At 30.3% G+C, this 17454-nt stretch overlaps 2 protein-coding genes and 1 pseudogene across 3 annotated transcripts; 1 reads left to right on the plus strand and 2 right to left on the minus strand.

Annotated features, from left to right (window-relative positions):
* Nucleotides 1–5465: 5465 nt before the first annotated feature.
* LOC116121230 (putative disease resistance RPP13-like protein 3) lies at nucleotides 5466–6854 on the minus strand. 2 transcript variants are annotated; one of them, XM_031407176.1, is made up of 2 exons: nucleotides 6673–6854; nucleotides 5466–6357 (listed from the first exon to the last, which is right to left on the minus strand). In XM_031407176.1, exon 2 carries the CDS (start codon nucleotides 6267–6269, stop codon nucleotides 5670–5672), a length of 600 nt encoding a protein of 199 aa, XP_031263036.1. In that variant the 5' UTR covers nucleotides 6270–6357; nucleotides 6673–6854; the 3' UTR covers nucleotides 5466–5669. The 2 variants fall into 2 exon arrangements, with proteins under 2 accessions (XP_031263036.1, XP_031263035.1); XM_031407175.1 differs by having other exon boundaries at nucleotides 5466–6377.
* A 3598-nt stretch (nucleotides 6855–10452) lies between these two features.
* Nucleotides 10453–13192, plus strand: LOC116121223 (NADH dehydrogenase [ubiquinone] 1 alpha subcomplex subunit 2-like). The gene is made up of 3 exons (XM_031407170.1): nucleotides 10453–10617; nucleotides 10748–10854; nucleotides 12795–13192. Exons 1-3 carry the CDS (start codon nucleotides 10532–10534, stop codon nucleotides 12896–12898), a joined length of 297 nt encoding a protein of 98 aa, XP_031263030.1. The 5' UTR covers nucleotides 10453–10531; the 3' UTR covers nucleotides 12899–13192.
* A 2130-nt stretch (nucleotides 13193–15322) lies between these two features.
* Nucleotides 15323–16898, minus strand: LOC116121197 (annotated as a pseudogene).
* Between the last annotated feature and the right edge of the window lie 556 nt (nucleotides 16899–17454).

Below are 17454 nucleotides of genomic sequence, written 5' to 3' on the forward strand. Positions count from 1 at the left end.
AGTAATAACAATTTCCCAAAATGTGTAAGTTTGATTAAAATTTAAAAGTATAGAATTTAACGATTTACCTATTATATCCTTAATGAAATAATAAATGTTATATTATTAATATATGATATAATGCTAAGCTATACTAAATTTGATAATCTTGATGAATCTAACATTTAATAATATGATTTGATAGTTTGATCAAAAAATGTTAAACTATGCTAAATGGTGTTAGGCTTGATACTTTAGCGGATGCCGATTATTTTTGTGTTTCAATTTTTCATTAAAGGTAATTAGGTTTAATCATGTATTTTTATGGTTAAATTTGATTTTAAACAAAATCTTTGCCATTTTGGGAATTAAGATTAATAAAGTTGCTTATCGTATTGAATATTTCAATTTATAGTTAAGGATAAAATATTAAATAAAAAAATTGGGAAAAATATCTTTATTATTATATGAATTTAAGGGAGGCAAACGAAATAAATAATCCTAAAATGAAATTAAATGGCATATAAATCATGTGAGGGGGACAGGTGTAAGGTGGAAAAGAGGTAGAAAGCTTGAAAGGCACGTGACAAGATATCGCCAAATTGGGTTAACGTTAACGATATTTGGCGCCAAAGATATATGAAGGAAGATTGAAAGTGCGCCACGCGTAGGAGACAACAATGATCCTAATGATGCTACCTTACAGTTAGGGAGATAGGATTGAGATCAGCCGTCTGATCACGTTAAATGGCTAAAAATGTGCAAGGTGTCCCCAATCATGGAGCTGTACCAACTATTTGGTCCCTGCCACGAGTCCTTTTGCCTTTAATAACATTTAACGTGCATGGCCTTCTTTGTTCACACATTTCAGAATTGAGAATTTGAGATCAATAAAAGTGAGTTTGATTGGGGATCGGACCCAATATTTTTAGGTGCAAGGTGAAATGTACCACGTGTGAGAGCTGTACCACGTACTTGGAAGGTAAGAGAATCAGTGAGATGGAAGGTGACGTTACCCTCTTAATTAACGAGACAATTTTTTTTATATAAAACGAATAACAAATGTGATGCTTTATGATTGTATTTATAACTGTAATAAGAAAATCTTTTCTCTCTCAACCTATTGAGTTTTAATACGATATACAGTAAAACCTCTTTATAGTGATATTTTATATAAAAATAAACTTTATATAATCATAAAATTTTATATTCCTCTTTATAGTGATATTTTATATAAAAATAAACTTTATATAATCATAAAATTTTATATTTCTAATTTAGAATAGTTATAAATAAGAGTAAACTCTATATTATAATAAGTTATAATTTTTCTAATTCCCATCTTAAGAAAAGTTGCCTCCATATAGTAATAATTATATGTATATTGTAAAAAAATATATGATATATTACATTAAAAGTTTAAGATGAAATATAATATTTATCTAAAGTTGTTTGAGACAATAAGTTATATTTTAGAGTTGTTACCCAATCTTTTAACTTGCGAGTACATTACTCGCTAGCATAAACATTTTCTTGTTGAAACCAAAATATTTATAACTTCTCAAGCATGTTTAGAGCTTTTTCTTACGAAATTTTTTGTATTTCCATACTATCATCCTCATAATTATTTTCTTTCTTTTCTTGTCTAATTGTAATAATGATTTATTCTTCTGTTAAAGCATATATGACTTGTTACTCATTTGGATGATTAAGAAAGACATTAATATCTATTTGATTAATGTAGTGAAGTTGTCAAATCTGATCACTCAATTCTACAATGACTCTTTGATTTTTCTCATCCACTTCAATTGTAACTTGTAATTCATCAACATCAGGGTCTTAATTTTGTAATGCTTAAAACAATTGATAGTTGTCTATGGTTTTACATCAATTGACCATGCAGTAACTGCATTTACAATTCCATTAAAGACAGTTATCTTTATTGGTTACAAGACATAATCTTCTATCCGTTTTAAAAGCAGGCAATTGAAGAGCTGAATTGAAACCATAATACTATTAAAACATAAATTGAAATCCTAATATTGTACTACTAAAACATGAATTATTAAATAAGAAATTTTTGTAACTACACCTCTATTAAGTTATAACTTATTTAGAGTAATAAAATTAGTTAACCCTACTATTATGACTATAAAGAGGTTTTACTCTATATCTAATTTGATTTTTGTATATTTTATTTTATATATTTCACTTTCATGATATATCATAAAAACATTGTTTTAGTTACTGGAATTGTCTTTTTAGGGATTTGTGTTTGATTTATTTGTTCTTGTAATTCTCGTAATCATTTGATATAATTTCCGAACGAGCTTGAAAGATGAAAAATGTCTCTATGTGACACCTCTATGATATTGATTTGATAAGTAGAAGCATGATGGAGATAGTATTTGATGATCTATTATATACTCCTTTGTGAGAAAAAGAAAGAAGAAAATATTTATGCTCTTTAGTGGGCATAATGGGCCTAAATGATCCAATTTTACATTTGATAGAATGGGCCTATAAATGATTCGAATATACAGAGTGGGTATCAATCATGTAGCAATGTTGTTGTCAGGGTTACTATAGTTCTTAAATAACTTGATAATTAATATAACACAATATTAATTTGGTTAATAGTAAATATATTTTAGTAATCGATCAATAACAACATAAATTTAAATATAATAATTGATAGTTAGTTAGTATTATGCTTAAAAAATCACATTGATGTCAGCACAACCTAAAAGACAAAATGTATTAGTTGTCAAAACTCAAACCGTCTCAAAAGATATTGTATAATAATTGTCCACCTTTATCAAAATAAAGGATCAAGATGAATGAGAGCTCTCCATATGTCAAAGCAACTTACAAAAGTGCTCACTACGTTGAGTTCAAAGGTGTTTAAATGGGCACATCTCTTCATGAAAAAGAGGTTGGCTAGACATATCAGAGAATAATAAAATAACAGTAGATGTAGGATTTTCTTTAAGCATTCAAACTATTATAAAAATCCCACTTGTCAGTCTTTTATTTATGTTTTTACAAACATGTATCATCTCAGCTCCATAATCATATCACGTGTAATTTCAAAGACTTGTTTAACACTTTACGTATGCGAGATCATTGGTGTCAAAATCACACATCCACAGATAGGAATGCAAATTAAGTGTTTATAAAGAAAACTCCACTTCTCAAATTACAAATTAGAGGAAAGTCAAAGTTCGATGTAGTTAGTTCTTTAGAGTTTTACGTAGTGTAGAGTTCCACTTCATCTCAGAATTTTATAATATTTCTGGATTTGTAAATTTGGAGTTTATTCTCATTCTCAAACACCTAAGCTGTTGGCTGATTTATTAACCCGCTTCACAAACATAAACAACACAAAAAATTTCCAGGAAAATGAGGATGAAAAATGTGGCTCAAAACCTGAAGATAATCAAAATTCTGGTCATGGGAGAGGCAGAGCTCCTTTCCTCCGCTTGCCAATCATGTAATATCATCTTCTTTCCATGACACGAAGTGAATCCCAAGTGGAGATATGCGAGGTTCAACAACTGCTCTAATGCAGGCATCGGGTCAACTCTCAGATATCAATTCTCTAATGATAGGCATTCAAGATTTTAGACTATTTATTTCGTAAAAGGTGGTACTGTAAGAAGTACTAATTGCATTTAATAATTATTAATTATAATCAGATATGATACAAATTTGCTAACTGAGTGCATTGAAGAAATTCGTGTTTTCTTTACAACTCTGTATTAATTGTTACAACATTCAATTATTAATAACAGTTTCCCAAAATGTGTAAGTTTGATTAAAAGCATAAATCCAGTCATAAAATCTAATGATTTGCCAATTATATCCTTAATGAACTAATAAATGTTATATTACTAATATATAATATAATGCTAGACTATACTAGATTTGATAATCTTCATGAGTCTAGGATTTAATAATATGGTTTGATAATTTGATTAAAAAATGTTAAACTATGCTAAATGGTGTTAGACTTAATATTTTACCGCATGTCAATTATTTTTGTGTTTCAATTTTTTATTAAAGGTAATTAGGTTAAATTCGTGTAGGTTTATGGTTAAATCTTATTTTAAACAAATCCGTGCCATATTGGGAATTAAGATTAATAAAATTGCTTTAGTATGGAATATTTCAATTTATAGTTGAAGGATAAAATATTAAATAATAAAAAATGGGAAAAATATCTTTATTATTATATGAATTTAAGGGAGGCAAACGAAATAAATAATCCTAAAATGAAATTATATGGCATATAAATCATGTGAGGGGGACACGTGTAAGGTGGAAAAGATGTAGAAAACTTGAAAGGCAGGTGACAAGATATTGCCATATTGGGTTAATGTTAACGTTATTTGGCGCCAAAGATATATGAAGGAAGATTAAATGTCCCATTGAATGTGCGCCACGCGTAGGAGACAGTGATGCTAATCATGCTACCTTACAGTTAGGGAGATGGGATTGAGATCAGCCGTCTGACCACGTTAAATGGCTAAAAATGTGCAAGGTGTCCCCAATCATGGAGCTGGACCAACTATTTGGTCCCTGCCACGACTCCTTTTGCCTTTAATAACATTTAACATGATGCATGGCCTTCTTTGTTCATGCATTTCAGAATTGAGATCAATAAAAAGTGATAGTTTGATTGGGGATCAGACCCAATATTTTTAGGTGAAAGGTGAAATGTACCACGTGTGAGAGCTGTACCACGTACTTGGAAGGTAAGAGAATCAGTGAGATGGAAGGTAACGTTACCCTCTTAATTAATGAGACAGTTTTTTTTTTATATAAATCGAATAACAAATGTGATGTTTTATGATTGTATTTATAACTGTAATAAGAAAATCTTTTCTCTCTCAACAGCTATCAGAAATCAACCTAATATGATATATATCTAATTTGATTTTTGTATATTTCACTTTTATTACTTCTTATTGTATATATTGATATATCATGAAAAACATTGTTTAAGTTACTGGAATTGTCTTTTTTGGGACTTGTGTTTGATTTAATTCCTCGTAATCATTTGATATAATTTCCGAACGATCTTGAAAGATGAAAAATGTCTCTATGTGACAGCTCTATAATCGTGATTTGATAAGTAAAAGCATGATGGAGATAGTGTTTGATGATCCATTCTATACCTCTTTGTGTGCAAATGAAAGAAGAAAATACTTATGCTCTTTAGTGGGCATAATGGGCCTAAATGATCCAATTTTACATTTGATAGAATAGATCCATAAATGATTCGAATATACAGAGTGGGTATCAATGTTGTTGTTAGGGTTACAATACTTCTTAAATATCTTGATAACACAATATTAATTTGGTTTATAGTAAATATATTTTAGTAATAAACCGTTGTTTAGATTAATAATAACTAAAATTTAAATATATTAATTGATAGTTAGTTAGGAATGCGGATTAAGTGTTTATAAAGAAAACTCCGCTTCTCAAATTACAAGAACAAATGAAAGTAGTTAGTTATGTAGAGTTCCACTTCATCTTGTAATTTCATAATCTTTCTGGATTTGTGAATTTGGAGTTTTATTCTCAGTCTCAAACACCTAAGCTGTTGGCTGATTTATTCACCCACTTCACAACACATGAACAACACAACAAATTCAAGATTTGTTGTTTTGCTATGTGGTTACCTATGTCAACTCTAACTCTGTCAGCTTACCTATGTCAGTGGGTAGTTGAAAATTGGTAGCAGAACCAGGATTTGATTGTAAGTCCAGAGTTTGTAGGCTTGACAACTTGCCGATGGAAGGTGGAAGACGAATAACAGATGCATTTCCTAATCCCAAATACTTCAAGTGAATCAACTTTCCTATCTCTTCAGGTAAACTCTCTGATTCTTGATTTATGCAATTCTCAATATCGAGCACTTTTACTACTCTCAACATTCTGCAAACATTTAAAACTAAGGCTTCGAAAAGAGTGGGAACCCGTAAAGAGAGATGATTGAACAACAAAAGAGAACGACAGAGTGGATTACAATTTTGAAGCACAATGTCCGTCTTTATCCCAAGATTAAAAGCTTGTCGCCGAAATGATTTTGAGGATTGTGTTGAAAATTTGGCTTCATCGTTAATGCATACAAACTTGAGCTCTTCTGCCTTCCGAATTGCTAGATCCCGTAAAAGATCATGGACTCGACATGTTTTTATCCTCCCTCGACTTGCTTGACCTATTTGAATCAGACTTCTGTTAATCAACTTATTCAAGTTTTCCTCAGCCTGATCTTCCATTGTTTCTTCCTTTTGTGAGACGAGACCTTCAGCCACCCACAGTCGAATTATTTTCTTCGCTTTGATTTCATGATCTTCTGGAAATTGGCTGAGGTACAGGAAGCACACCTTCAATTCAGAAGGTAAATCATCAAAACTTAAAGCCAATAAGTTTGAGATTTCAATGGAATCATTTGTTAAATGTTTCCATATGTGGTCACTTACTGAAGACCACTCATTTGGCTCCTTCGTAGATAATAACCCAGCCAATACATCAATGGCTGTGGACGTTGAAATAGATATGACAACAACCAGATTCTGAAAGATTCTATGCTATTTGGGCTAAACTTGATGAATACATGAACAAAAACATGACAAATATGAATAAGGATGAATATGACAAAGTTTAGTAGAAAAAAAATACCTTTTGAAGTCAAACAACACTTGAAGCCTTCAATGGAGGTGAGAGATCTAAAAAAAGATGAAGAATCCTCCAAGCCTCTCAATCACAAATGAGGCTAGAGCATCAATCATACTTCTTTGGAAGATTAAATAACAAAGGATTTGAGCGTTGACGATTTAAGTTGTGGTGTTTGAATGACCGATAAGATCCCCTTTAAATAGCAACTTGTTCAATGCTCCTTTTTAAATACTATGTAGTTGTTGGGTAATTATCTGTGCTATTATTTAATTAGAATCATATATTAAAAAAATTACATTATAAATGATGATGTTAAATTAATAATATGTTAAATGACACGACAATGTCATAAACGACATCGCATCATTGAGATGCAATTTTTGGAATATATTTTAGAATAAGTAATCTATTATTGCGAGGAATTAATTTATGCACTTGATTCTGTGGTTATATGCAAATGGCAATATTTCTAATATTAAGGTTACGTCAATCTCAATCCATTACCAAATATTAAAATGAGTTAACACATTTTTTTTCATCCAAATAATGATTTTTTCTTACCCAAATAATGGTTTAAAGACATTTTTTCCCCTTATAGACTTTTAAAAATACTATTTTACTATCTAAATTTATATTTTGGTGAAACTCGGTCTATACTATTAGAGCTTTTGAAAAGGGGAGGCCTATGAGTCTTTTGGTGGTAGAATGTTGGATTTTGGTGGTTGAGATTCATCGAAATTTGACTCAGGAGGGGCGGTTGTGTAAACCTTAATTATTTGATTGCCGGCGATTGGCGGGATCGATGGGAGTAAGGTTTGAGGGGTTTTAATGAGTGACGATCAGAGAAGAGAATAGTAGTAGTGTGAGGTCGCAACAATGCTGTAATTAGAAACAAAATATAAGTTTAGATAATAAAATAGTATTTTAAAAGTCTATGAATGAGAATGTGTTATTAAGTTAATATTTGGGTGGAAAAAAATTTCTTATTCATATTAAAATGTTTACCTTTTAGCAAAATGTTAGAACTGTAGCCAATACCCATTGCCGTTATTTTTTGATTGGTTATTTTGATTAAATTTGTTTAGTAATCCATTCTTATCATGTATTCATGTTAGGGCATGTTTTGGCGCACGCGACATATCATATCATTAAGCAAATTACATACTATAGTATTGCACTATGTTTTATAATGTTGTACAAAATATTGTGTGATATTTGATAAAACATTGTATTGTATTATTCCTGTTCTCTAATAAATAGAAGAAAAAAAATAAATATACTATACTCTTTTGTAATCAAACACTGTATTGTATATTTAATATTATGCAGTGTATTTATTGCTATGGTGTATCGCTTACCAAACATACCCTTAACTAACAATTTAGTAATGTTTAAATAATTTTTTTTAATAATATAGTTAGAGTAATATAAATAAACGCATATAACTTTTTGATTGGATAATGGGTGAAATTATTGTAACACGACTTTTTAATTTTTAATTTTATGTAATTTATTGGACATGAAATGTTATTAGGAGTTTTTAATACTACTCAACAAAATTTTAAACACTTCATTTATTTAGGATTCTAAATAAGAATATTGATAAGATAGGATTATTTGAGAGAATAGTTTCTGTAAGGTGTGGAAATACTTAAAAGTTTGATATTGATTTCATGTTGGGCAACATTGAGCATGAATCGAAATCAAATGTTAAATTTTTTGATAATTTTAAGTCAAAAATTTATATTACAAGATGAAGATCCTTTAAAAAAATTATTATTTCATGTTTCAAACATGTAGTATTGTGTTACATGTATGATTTTATTCATTCATATCATAAAATAAAATTATAGAAATTAAATTGCCTCAATCATCCTGTTCCATATTAGAGTAGAGTCTTTCATATTCTTAATTATTTATACAACTCCTACTAAAGTAATCTACCCCTCAAGACTAATGTTAAGAGAAAAAACTTCCAAAATAGAACATACGTATAACAAATTGTTCCCTCTACTAACATAATCAACTAGTATATTCATACATATCCATCTCTTTTACCAATATTTACATTTAAAAAAAAAAAAAGATAGAATCCTTGTTCATTGGTGTTAACTAATGATAAAAGACAAAAATTTGGCCAAATTTTTGTATAAAAAACTATAAAATTTTGTATTCTAAGATTTATTTACACCGGCTAATGAATATTGGATTTTAAAATAACAAAAACTATCGAACCCTCACTGTATCTATCTTGGTCATTAACAAGAGTATTTGATATTTTTTATTTTATTTTATTTGATATATTTCACTTTCATTACTTCTTGTTGATATAAAATAAAAATCATCATTTTAATCACTGGAATTGTCTTTTTTTGGACTTGTGTCAGATTTATATCTTCTTGTGATTCTTTGTAACCATAACGATATAATTTTCCAAAAGATGAAAAATGTCTCTAGTAGTTTCTTTAAAATAATAGAGCTTGATTTGATAAGGAAAAGCCTGATGGAGATGGTATTTGATCTATATACGACTCGTGAGAGAATGAGAGAAGTTTTTTACTTGGTATTCTATCTGCTTCACCTTCTGAGTACATTCTCTCAATTCAGAGTCTTGGACATAATGGGCCTCAATGGTCCAATATACATTTCATATAATGGGCCCATAAATGATTCCAATATAGCAATATTGTTGTTATGGTTTATAGTAAATAAATAATATGTAACATTATTATTTGATTAATACAACCAAACGGGTATGCTTTCACCTCCTGAGCCGATTCCAAGTGAATTTTTTTTCTCGCCATTTGATTTGTAAAACTAAGATCCATTATCAAATTGGACTAAACTGTTATTTTTTAAAATGCTAGGACTTAAAGGACATAATAAAGACCCAAAGAAAACCCCCATTATATTTGTAAAATTGAGATTGAGAAGAGGTGTTCCAATGCTACATTGGGTAGAAAAGGTTCAATATCAGTTGGTTTTTTTTTTATTAAGTATCTAAGAATTAGACAGACTCCAATGTGAGTTTGAATACCTTAGATATTACAAAGAAAAAAAGAATATCAAAATTTTAAGTGCGAATATGCAACATATAGGGCATAGTAGTTAAGTATTTGACCCGTCAATATTGATATCAAAATAGATTTAAATTCTTGTCCGTTTGATGAGATTCCTATATCTTCATCGGATTTTGGTACATGAGAAGAGGATAAAGTAATCACGAGTTACAAGGTTAAAGGAGGGTCTCACCTTAGGCCGATTATGAATTTCCTATTTCAAATGTCAAGTTTCTAAAAAAGGGTTAAGTAGTGTGTGACAATATTGAATGTGTCAAGTTGTTATGTGATTAAGTAGAGATAGAAATTAGTTAGGTCTCCAATTTATAAATGGAAAGAAAGACAACTCATCCTAATTAAACTTTGAGTAATACTACGCATACATAATTTTCATATAATATTTCTCATACAATATTATGTGACATAATATGATTGATTAATTTAAAGTTAAAATTAAACTTTCACCTAATCATATCTTGCCACATAATATTGTATGAGAAATGTTGTATGAGAATGATGTATGGGGAGTATTATTCTTAAACTTTTATTTTTATTTTTTATAATTAGTAAGCGTTCGGCTCTGGTTAACAAGTCTTTTCAATTGTTGTTAAGTCTTCGACCTCCCATGCCTAAACTGTTATTTTTTCAAATGTTAGGACTAAATAGAAACACTCCAAACATTGAGGACCATAACAAAAACCCCTTCTTTTTTCCACCCATTAGATTTCTAAAACCGAGAAAGAAATGGGTTGAATCCTTCTTAACATAGTCTCATCGAGTGCGATCAAACAGCAAAGAGAGAGATGGCATGGAGAGGAAATCTATCTCGGGCTATGAAGGAACTGAGGATCTTACTGTGCCAGACTTCGCCGTCGAGCTCCGCCACTAGGTATTTATTCATTTGTTTGTTTGCTTTTTATTTAACAATGAGGGTTTCGCAAACATTATCTAATTTTGTTGGACTACCTGTTAATTAACCAGAAACAATTTAAACTTACAGAAATTTGTTCTTATTGTAGATCATTTGTAGAGAAGAACTATAAGGATCTCAAGACTTTAAACCCTAAACTCCCAATCTTGATCCGTGAATGCAGTGGCATTGAGCCCCAGTTATGGGCTAGATACGGTACTGTTACTCTCTTCTTTCGCCTGAAAATTGCCTTGTTATGACGATTTTTTTTATCTTTATGTTCTTCAAATTTAGTATGACTTTTGAAAAACAAAAATTATGGGTTTTGTTCTGTGTTATTTTTTGCGATATTGTTATTTTTTGTTAATTTATAGTTTGGATTTAGGTGAGAACCGAGCTGGAGGTGGTGGTCGTGGATTTTTAAGTTGAAGTTTAGTTCTTTAAATTTGATAGAGTTGAAATGTGGTTGCTTTATGAAAACAAAACAATAGACTTTAGATTTATTATCATTCTTTATGTTTTTGTATCTCAATTTGACAAAGTGATTAGTAATTAGTGTGATTCTTGCTATTGCACGAGTGCCTTCTCTATTCATTTTCTTACAACTCATTAAGCATTTAACTGTAACCCTAGTGATTAGAGAATATTATATAAATGAGTCCACGTTATAAAAGAATCAGAGTTCCCTACTTTCAGTCGTGAAATTGATTTAACTCAGAAAAATTTCTCAAAAGAGTATTAGTGATGAGAGAAAAAGAAATTCGAGTACATATGTAGAACACACTCATACTCAAGACACATAAATTTCTTGATGTTAAGGTGACTAAATAAAGCTACAGGACTAAACCATCCTTTTCCTGTCAAATCTGTAGCCTTGCCTTGTTAGACTAAGCTTTGCATTTAGGGTTTGGAGATCGTTTATATTTCTTAACCCTAATGGTTATCTGCAATAATGTCCATCTTCTTGCTTTCCCTAGTGTTTGCATCTTGAATTTACAATATTTTAGCTCTTGAGATTTCTTCGGTGGTGCCTCAATCCACTTCTGCTTTACTGGTTGAAAAGTCTAGAAAAAAGCTTTTAGTGCTTTGGGTGGCGAATTGCATCTTGTGGGTGATATGGAACGAGAGAAATAGAAGAAATTCTTATATTTTGGTGAAGAGAAGGTCTTAATGGTACAGGATAAGGTAAAATTTTAGGCTTCTAGTTTTCCGAAGTAGAGAAAGTTCTGCTTGTTTTCGTCCTCCATAATTAGGAAGCTTCATTGTTCTGATCAGCACAAGTTTAATTTTTTGGTTGTTATTCTTGGGTTTGTTTTCGGGGTTATGTTAGGAGCTTCTTGCTTTCGTTTTTTTTTTTATTTATTTTTTATTTTTTCCTAATAAGAAGCTCCTTCTTTTTGTTTTGAATTCACAAACCTTTTAATTGTATCTTTGAGGTTTTCGTGAGGAGAACTTGTTTGCCCTCTAGATTTCCACTCATATAAACCAATATTTTCATATTCTACACATTTCCTTGTTTTTATAAAAAATGAGAAATTTGTGCTTATCCAAGTTGGTTTTCTTTTGAGGTCGGACCTTTACTTTCTCTTGCAATACAATTTCTTGTGCTGAATTCAGTTGGTGTCTCATATATTGTGAAGTCAGTTTTTTTTCAGCTCCAGGGTCTGAGTCTTGCTGTCTGTTAAATGCTTTTTTCCTTTATTAATTTTTTTTTTTTTTGTGGGTGGGACAGAACTTTATTATTTTTTTCCAATATATGCTAAGAGCAAAAGTGTGGGGGTTCCTTCAACAATTCTTAGAAGTGGCCCTTTCTAATTTAACCCTAATTTAAGACACAATGCGGCAAACACCCTGGTAGACAAAGAGACTTCGTCCTCTTTCCATGGATTAAACGTGAAGATTATTATACTTGGGTTTTATTTGGGGGGGTTCTGGATTAACATTGCCACATTTTAAATTTAGACCTCAATGCTTGTTGAGTATTGAAATTCCTGGTTTGCTTATATGTTGTGCTATACTCAATGACTGTTGTATGCATTACAGGAGCAGCGCACTTTTTATTATTATTTTTCTTTCCCTTGCCACTTTAGCCTTGTGCTTTTGACTTGAATTTTCTGTTGTCATCGCATCTATGTGACGCTTTATTATCTATACAGATTTTGGTGTTGAGAAGGGCATTCGGTTGGAAGGTTTGAGTGAGGCACAGATCTCGAAGGTGCTCGAAGACCTTGTCAAAGCCGGGGAAGCCCTTAAGGCCTGAAAGTCACTACCCCTGACCCATGTGGAATGAAATAAATGGATGAGTGGGAAGGTTCCCATGACAGTTTGCACTTTTACTTTGGCAATCTTGACGTTTAATGTTGAGAATTGAGTATTCAATATTGTCATCTTGTTTCCAACGCAGGGAAATTGGTTTGATATGTTCTGTTTTCGTGGATGACAATTCAATTGACAAATTGTTTATGTAGTCAATACTACAAACTTGCCAAATCAAATGTATTTCCTGGATACCTTGAAACCCTGCCGAATTATTCAATTTCCTGATTTTAAGATTGGAATGTGAAAGAACCAAGAGCCAAGGTAAATTTGGGTGGATGTGTTAACATTTGATATGAGAGGATCTTGGGTGAAATTGTATAAAAAATATTATATAAAAGAGTTTTTCGGGTTTTTCATCCTCCATAGTTAGGAAGCTGCATTATTTAATGGGATTGTTTTTTGGGGTTATGCCCTTTATTATGTGACCCCAATTTAAGACAATATGATACAGACATCCTTAGGTAATGAAGGGAATTCTATAATTTCTTTCATTTGCCGAATATAATCTTGGTAATTAATAGCTTGATAAGCTTTGCATATGGGAGTCCGAATGTAAAAAGGTATATATGTGTTTAGAACAAATGGCTGCGTAATATGTAACTGCACATATAGTACAACAATTCTCTGTATAACAACAGAAAACTAGTTGATGAATTATGTTGTAAAGAGACAAATGAATTTAATTTGTACAGTATAAATATAACTCGATCTTTCCTTTAAAATCTGCCGGTGATCAACTTAGCATGTAAATGCCCACGAACGTACTAAAACACTTGATGTCTCTGTTAATGACCACATAGAATTTGCATTTGCATGTACTAGGGCTGCAAATGAATTGATCTGTCGTGGACAGTTCGATAACAGTTTGTTCGACTAGATAACAAATGGTTTGAGTTCAAGTTTGATAAGGTATTCGATTCAAGTTCAAACAAAGGGTGTTTGTTTGATTATGCTCGCAAACATAACTTCGTTTGAATGATCCGTCTGTTTGCGACACTCCTTCGTTCGATTTTTCATCCGGTTATGTTTGAAAACATTAGTATACATTATTATATATATTTATATGGTGTTAAGTTTATTAATGATTTTCTATATCTTAGCATTAAAAATGCAATTCTTTTGACTTTAAGGTTTTTAGTTCGAGTTGTATTAATATCATATTTATATTTTTCATAATTTTCTTTTTTATACTATATTTGGTCTAGTTTGGATGAATTTTTTTTTTTTTAAAGGAATCAATAATAAAATATTATAATGCTTTATATATATACATATATATGTTTGGATGATTTTTTTTTTTTTTTTAAATGTAATCAATAATTTGCTATATAATTATAAGCATTTCAATTAATAAATAATAAATTATTATGATATATAGTATGAAAAATTTAATAATATAATAGATTGTATAATCAAGCGATATATAATATAGCAAATTTAATAACATAATAGTTTCATATTTTTCCAAATGTAATCAATAATTAAATATTATAATATAACATTTCAATTAATAAATAATAGATATATTATGGCAAGTTGATGAACATAACATATTGTATATTCAAGTGATATATAACATGACAAATTTAATAATATAATCGCTTAATTAAACCCAAGATATATATATATATATATATATATATATATATGATTGCAAATTTATAATAGACCCTCGTTCTATTATATAATACGTAATCTAATAGAATATAAAACTATATTGCAAATTGTAATATATATGGATCATATATTATAATAAACTCCCGTTTCACTATGAATTTATGAGTATTGATACAGAATATATATGTAGACATTTAAAATATATTTGATAATTTATGTAATGATAATATGTACATGATAATATATTATTTTGATGATTTAATAATATATTAAACATATTTAATCTATGATTAATATATATATGATAATAATTTAATATATACACAATGACACATTATATAATAATAATAATAATAATAATAATAATAATGATAAAACTAATCAATTAACCCAGCCCAGCCAACATTTTAAAACAAAAATCCAAAACCCTATTCTAATTTCCCTTTTGTGACCGACTCCAGAGGCGCAAACTATGAATTAAAAATTTGTTGTATATTTTTTTTTTAGAGCATGAATTGGAAAGTTGGTGTATACTTTTTATTCGAACAGGTATTCAAATCCAAAGTTATTCGAATGCTTAATCGATCGATTTTGAACATTATTTCGAACAACTCGTTTTGTTAATTGAATGATTTCGAATGGTGATTCTGTGTTCCTTCGAGTTCGAACACGATCTTAAACAACCTATTACACTTATCGAATGATTTTCGAATGAGGGTGTTTGTTCGTGTTCAGTTTGTTTGCAACCCTAGTTTGCAACTTGAAATCTTCGTTCATCGTTGTAATTTGATTGTATAATTCCAAAACCTGTTGCTTCAAAAGAAGCATCGTTTTCAAAGACATTCTCGACTGAATAAAGTTTCGATGAGCTTCCTAACTTCCATGTCACCTGTTTAAGTTAATCGTCAATGAATATAATTATTATATCGAGACCAAGAATGTTATAACGCAACGTTATAGTATTTCAATCAAATTAGAGTCATGAAACATAAACTATAAAGGAACATTACCTTAGTAACATAGAGTTATATGAGTTATCGAAATTATCTTCTTCTTCCTTGATTTATGTGCGATAAACTAGTAGGCTTCGCTCTCGATTTTAGGGTTCATGCTTCCCCTAATAGCATAGCTTGTCCAATCTTAGCACAAATTATTAGCTACATGAGTGAATCCATAGCGAGCCCTGCATTATTTTTCATGTTAAAGTTCAATCTCAGGCTAAAAATTGGAAAACAAAAAAGAATTAATCACGTTCTAAAATTTGATAAGTAATCACCTTGGCATTCGTTGGTTACAGTTAGGTCCAAAATGGTTGAATAATATAGTACTTATCATTGTGCCCGAGAAGCATAACTTTGTCTTGGTTTTTGAACTAGTTGTTGGAGATTGTAACATCGATGGAGCCTCGGGTGACATCAATCAGACCACCTTGACATTAATATAATGTATTGTGATCGATCCAAACCTTTGATGCTGTAACCAGCCTGATTCCATCTTGTCTATTGCTCCCAACTTCACAATCTTTGAGTTTGGACCAATCACAGAGCCTGACCCTCCAGATTGGCAATGGTGGATATACAACCCGTGAGTGATCACATTGCTTGCCCGATGAAGAAAATTCATCAGTTAAGTCATTGTATGATTGTATATTCACTTGCACAGTAATTACTAGTTCAACTGTTGAAATAAGTTTGAAGAGGCATAAAAAATGAAGAAAAAGTGTTATTGGTTAATTACCTCATAGATCAAGAGACATGCAGCGCCTGAGATATGAATGTGTGAACCGCGAGCATCAATGGTGGTAAAACTACTAATGAGAAGTGGTTTTTTAAGTTTGATATTCATGTGCCTTTGAAAAATGATCCATACCTTTCTAGAGATTATAGTGGCTTCGTATCTCAGGGTTCCAGGTATAGGGTTTAGTGGGTCGTCATTAGAATTTGTGACTGTGTAATAGATCATATCTTTACCAACGGTGTGAGTCATCTTCCCGGCTAAAAAAAATGCAGGTAGTTTGGTTTGGTTTGGTTCGTTATCAACCTACAAATAGAAACAAAGTAATAAAATAGTGGGAGATTTTACAAGTGAGTGAAGCTACAAATAGAAACAAGTTATAGTAGTTAAGAAGTTAGTTTATTTGGAGATTGAAACAAGCAAATTAACATGAGTTATCAGCCTAGTATATTAGTGAAAGTAGCTGTAGTTCAACGTCTTAAATTAGTGCAAGTAGAGTGATAGTAGCTAAAATTTCGAGAATTTCTATTAGTTGTACTTTGGTACCGTATTAATGGTACCACAAACCAATACATACATACCATATACATTTTCGACATATAAAGATAGATGACAAAAAAAAGGAAAAAAAGAAAAAGTAAAAACTTGAAATATAACGAAATCAGATTCAATTGTACCATGTATGACGTAACACATTTGTGGTATTTTATATTTTTTCCTATAGTTTATGAACTCAATAGTTCATGCCACAGAAGTGTTGGAAAAAACCAAAATATGTAATTTCATGTTTATGTTATTATTAATTTGATTTAACTTAAAACACAAAATAATTTAAACTATTTAAGACTTTTTTTTCTTCAATAAAGATGACAACGTAATATGTATACATTTAATATTATTAATTTATCAATAAAAGTACAACTTTTTTTTTTTTTTTCAATTTTATCTTTAAAAGTACAACTAGTTTTTTTTCTAAGCCCTGGGGAGATTTCTAGGCCAGTATGAAGCATATTGACTAATCTCTCGATTTTTTTTTTTAAAGGATTTTTATATTAGCTTGCGCGTATCTCAACTATTCTGATTAGAGGACTTTTTCGACTAATCTCTCGAGACTCTAAAATTAAGGATTAGATATACCCTTTAGTG

This window comes from Pistacia vera, unplaced genomic scaffold (assembly GCF_008641045.1).
Source record: "Pistacia vera cultivar Batoury unplaced genomic scaffold, PisVer_v2 Contig970, whole genome shotgun sequence".
In the NCBI taxonomy this organism is placed as follows: domain Eukaryota; kingdom Viridiplantae; phylum Streptophyta; class Magnoliopsida; order Sapindales; family Anacardiaceae; genus Pistacia; species Pistacia vera.

What these genes read in the sequence shown, in the direction of transcription:
- LOC116121230 (XM_031407176.1), bottom strand. Translation starts at nt 6,269, where the DNA reads ATGGAAGATCAGGCTGAGGAAAACTTGAATAAGTTGATTAACAGAAGT.
- LOC116121223 (XM_031407170.1), top strand. Translation starts at nt 10,532, where the DNA reads ATGGCATGGAGAGGAAATCTATCTCGGGCTATGAAGGAACTGAGGATC. An exon ending in CCGTCGAGCTCCGCCACTAG is followed by an intron (nt 10,618 to 10,747) that starts GTATTTATTCAT and finishes TTCTTATTGTAG; the next exon opens with ATCATTTGTAGAGAAGAACT. An exon ending in CCAGTTATGGGCTAGATACG is followed by an intron (nt 10,855 to 12,794) that starts GTACTGTTACTC and finishes TTATCTATACAG; the next exon opens with ATTTTGGTGTTGAGAAGGGC.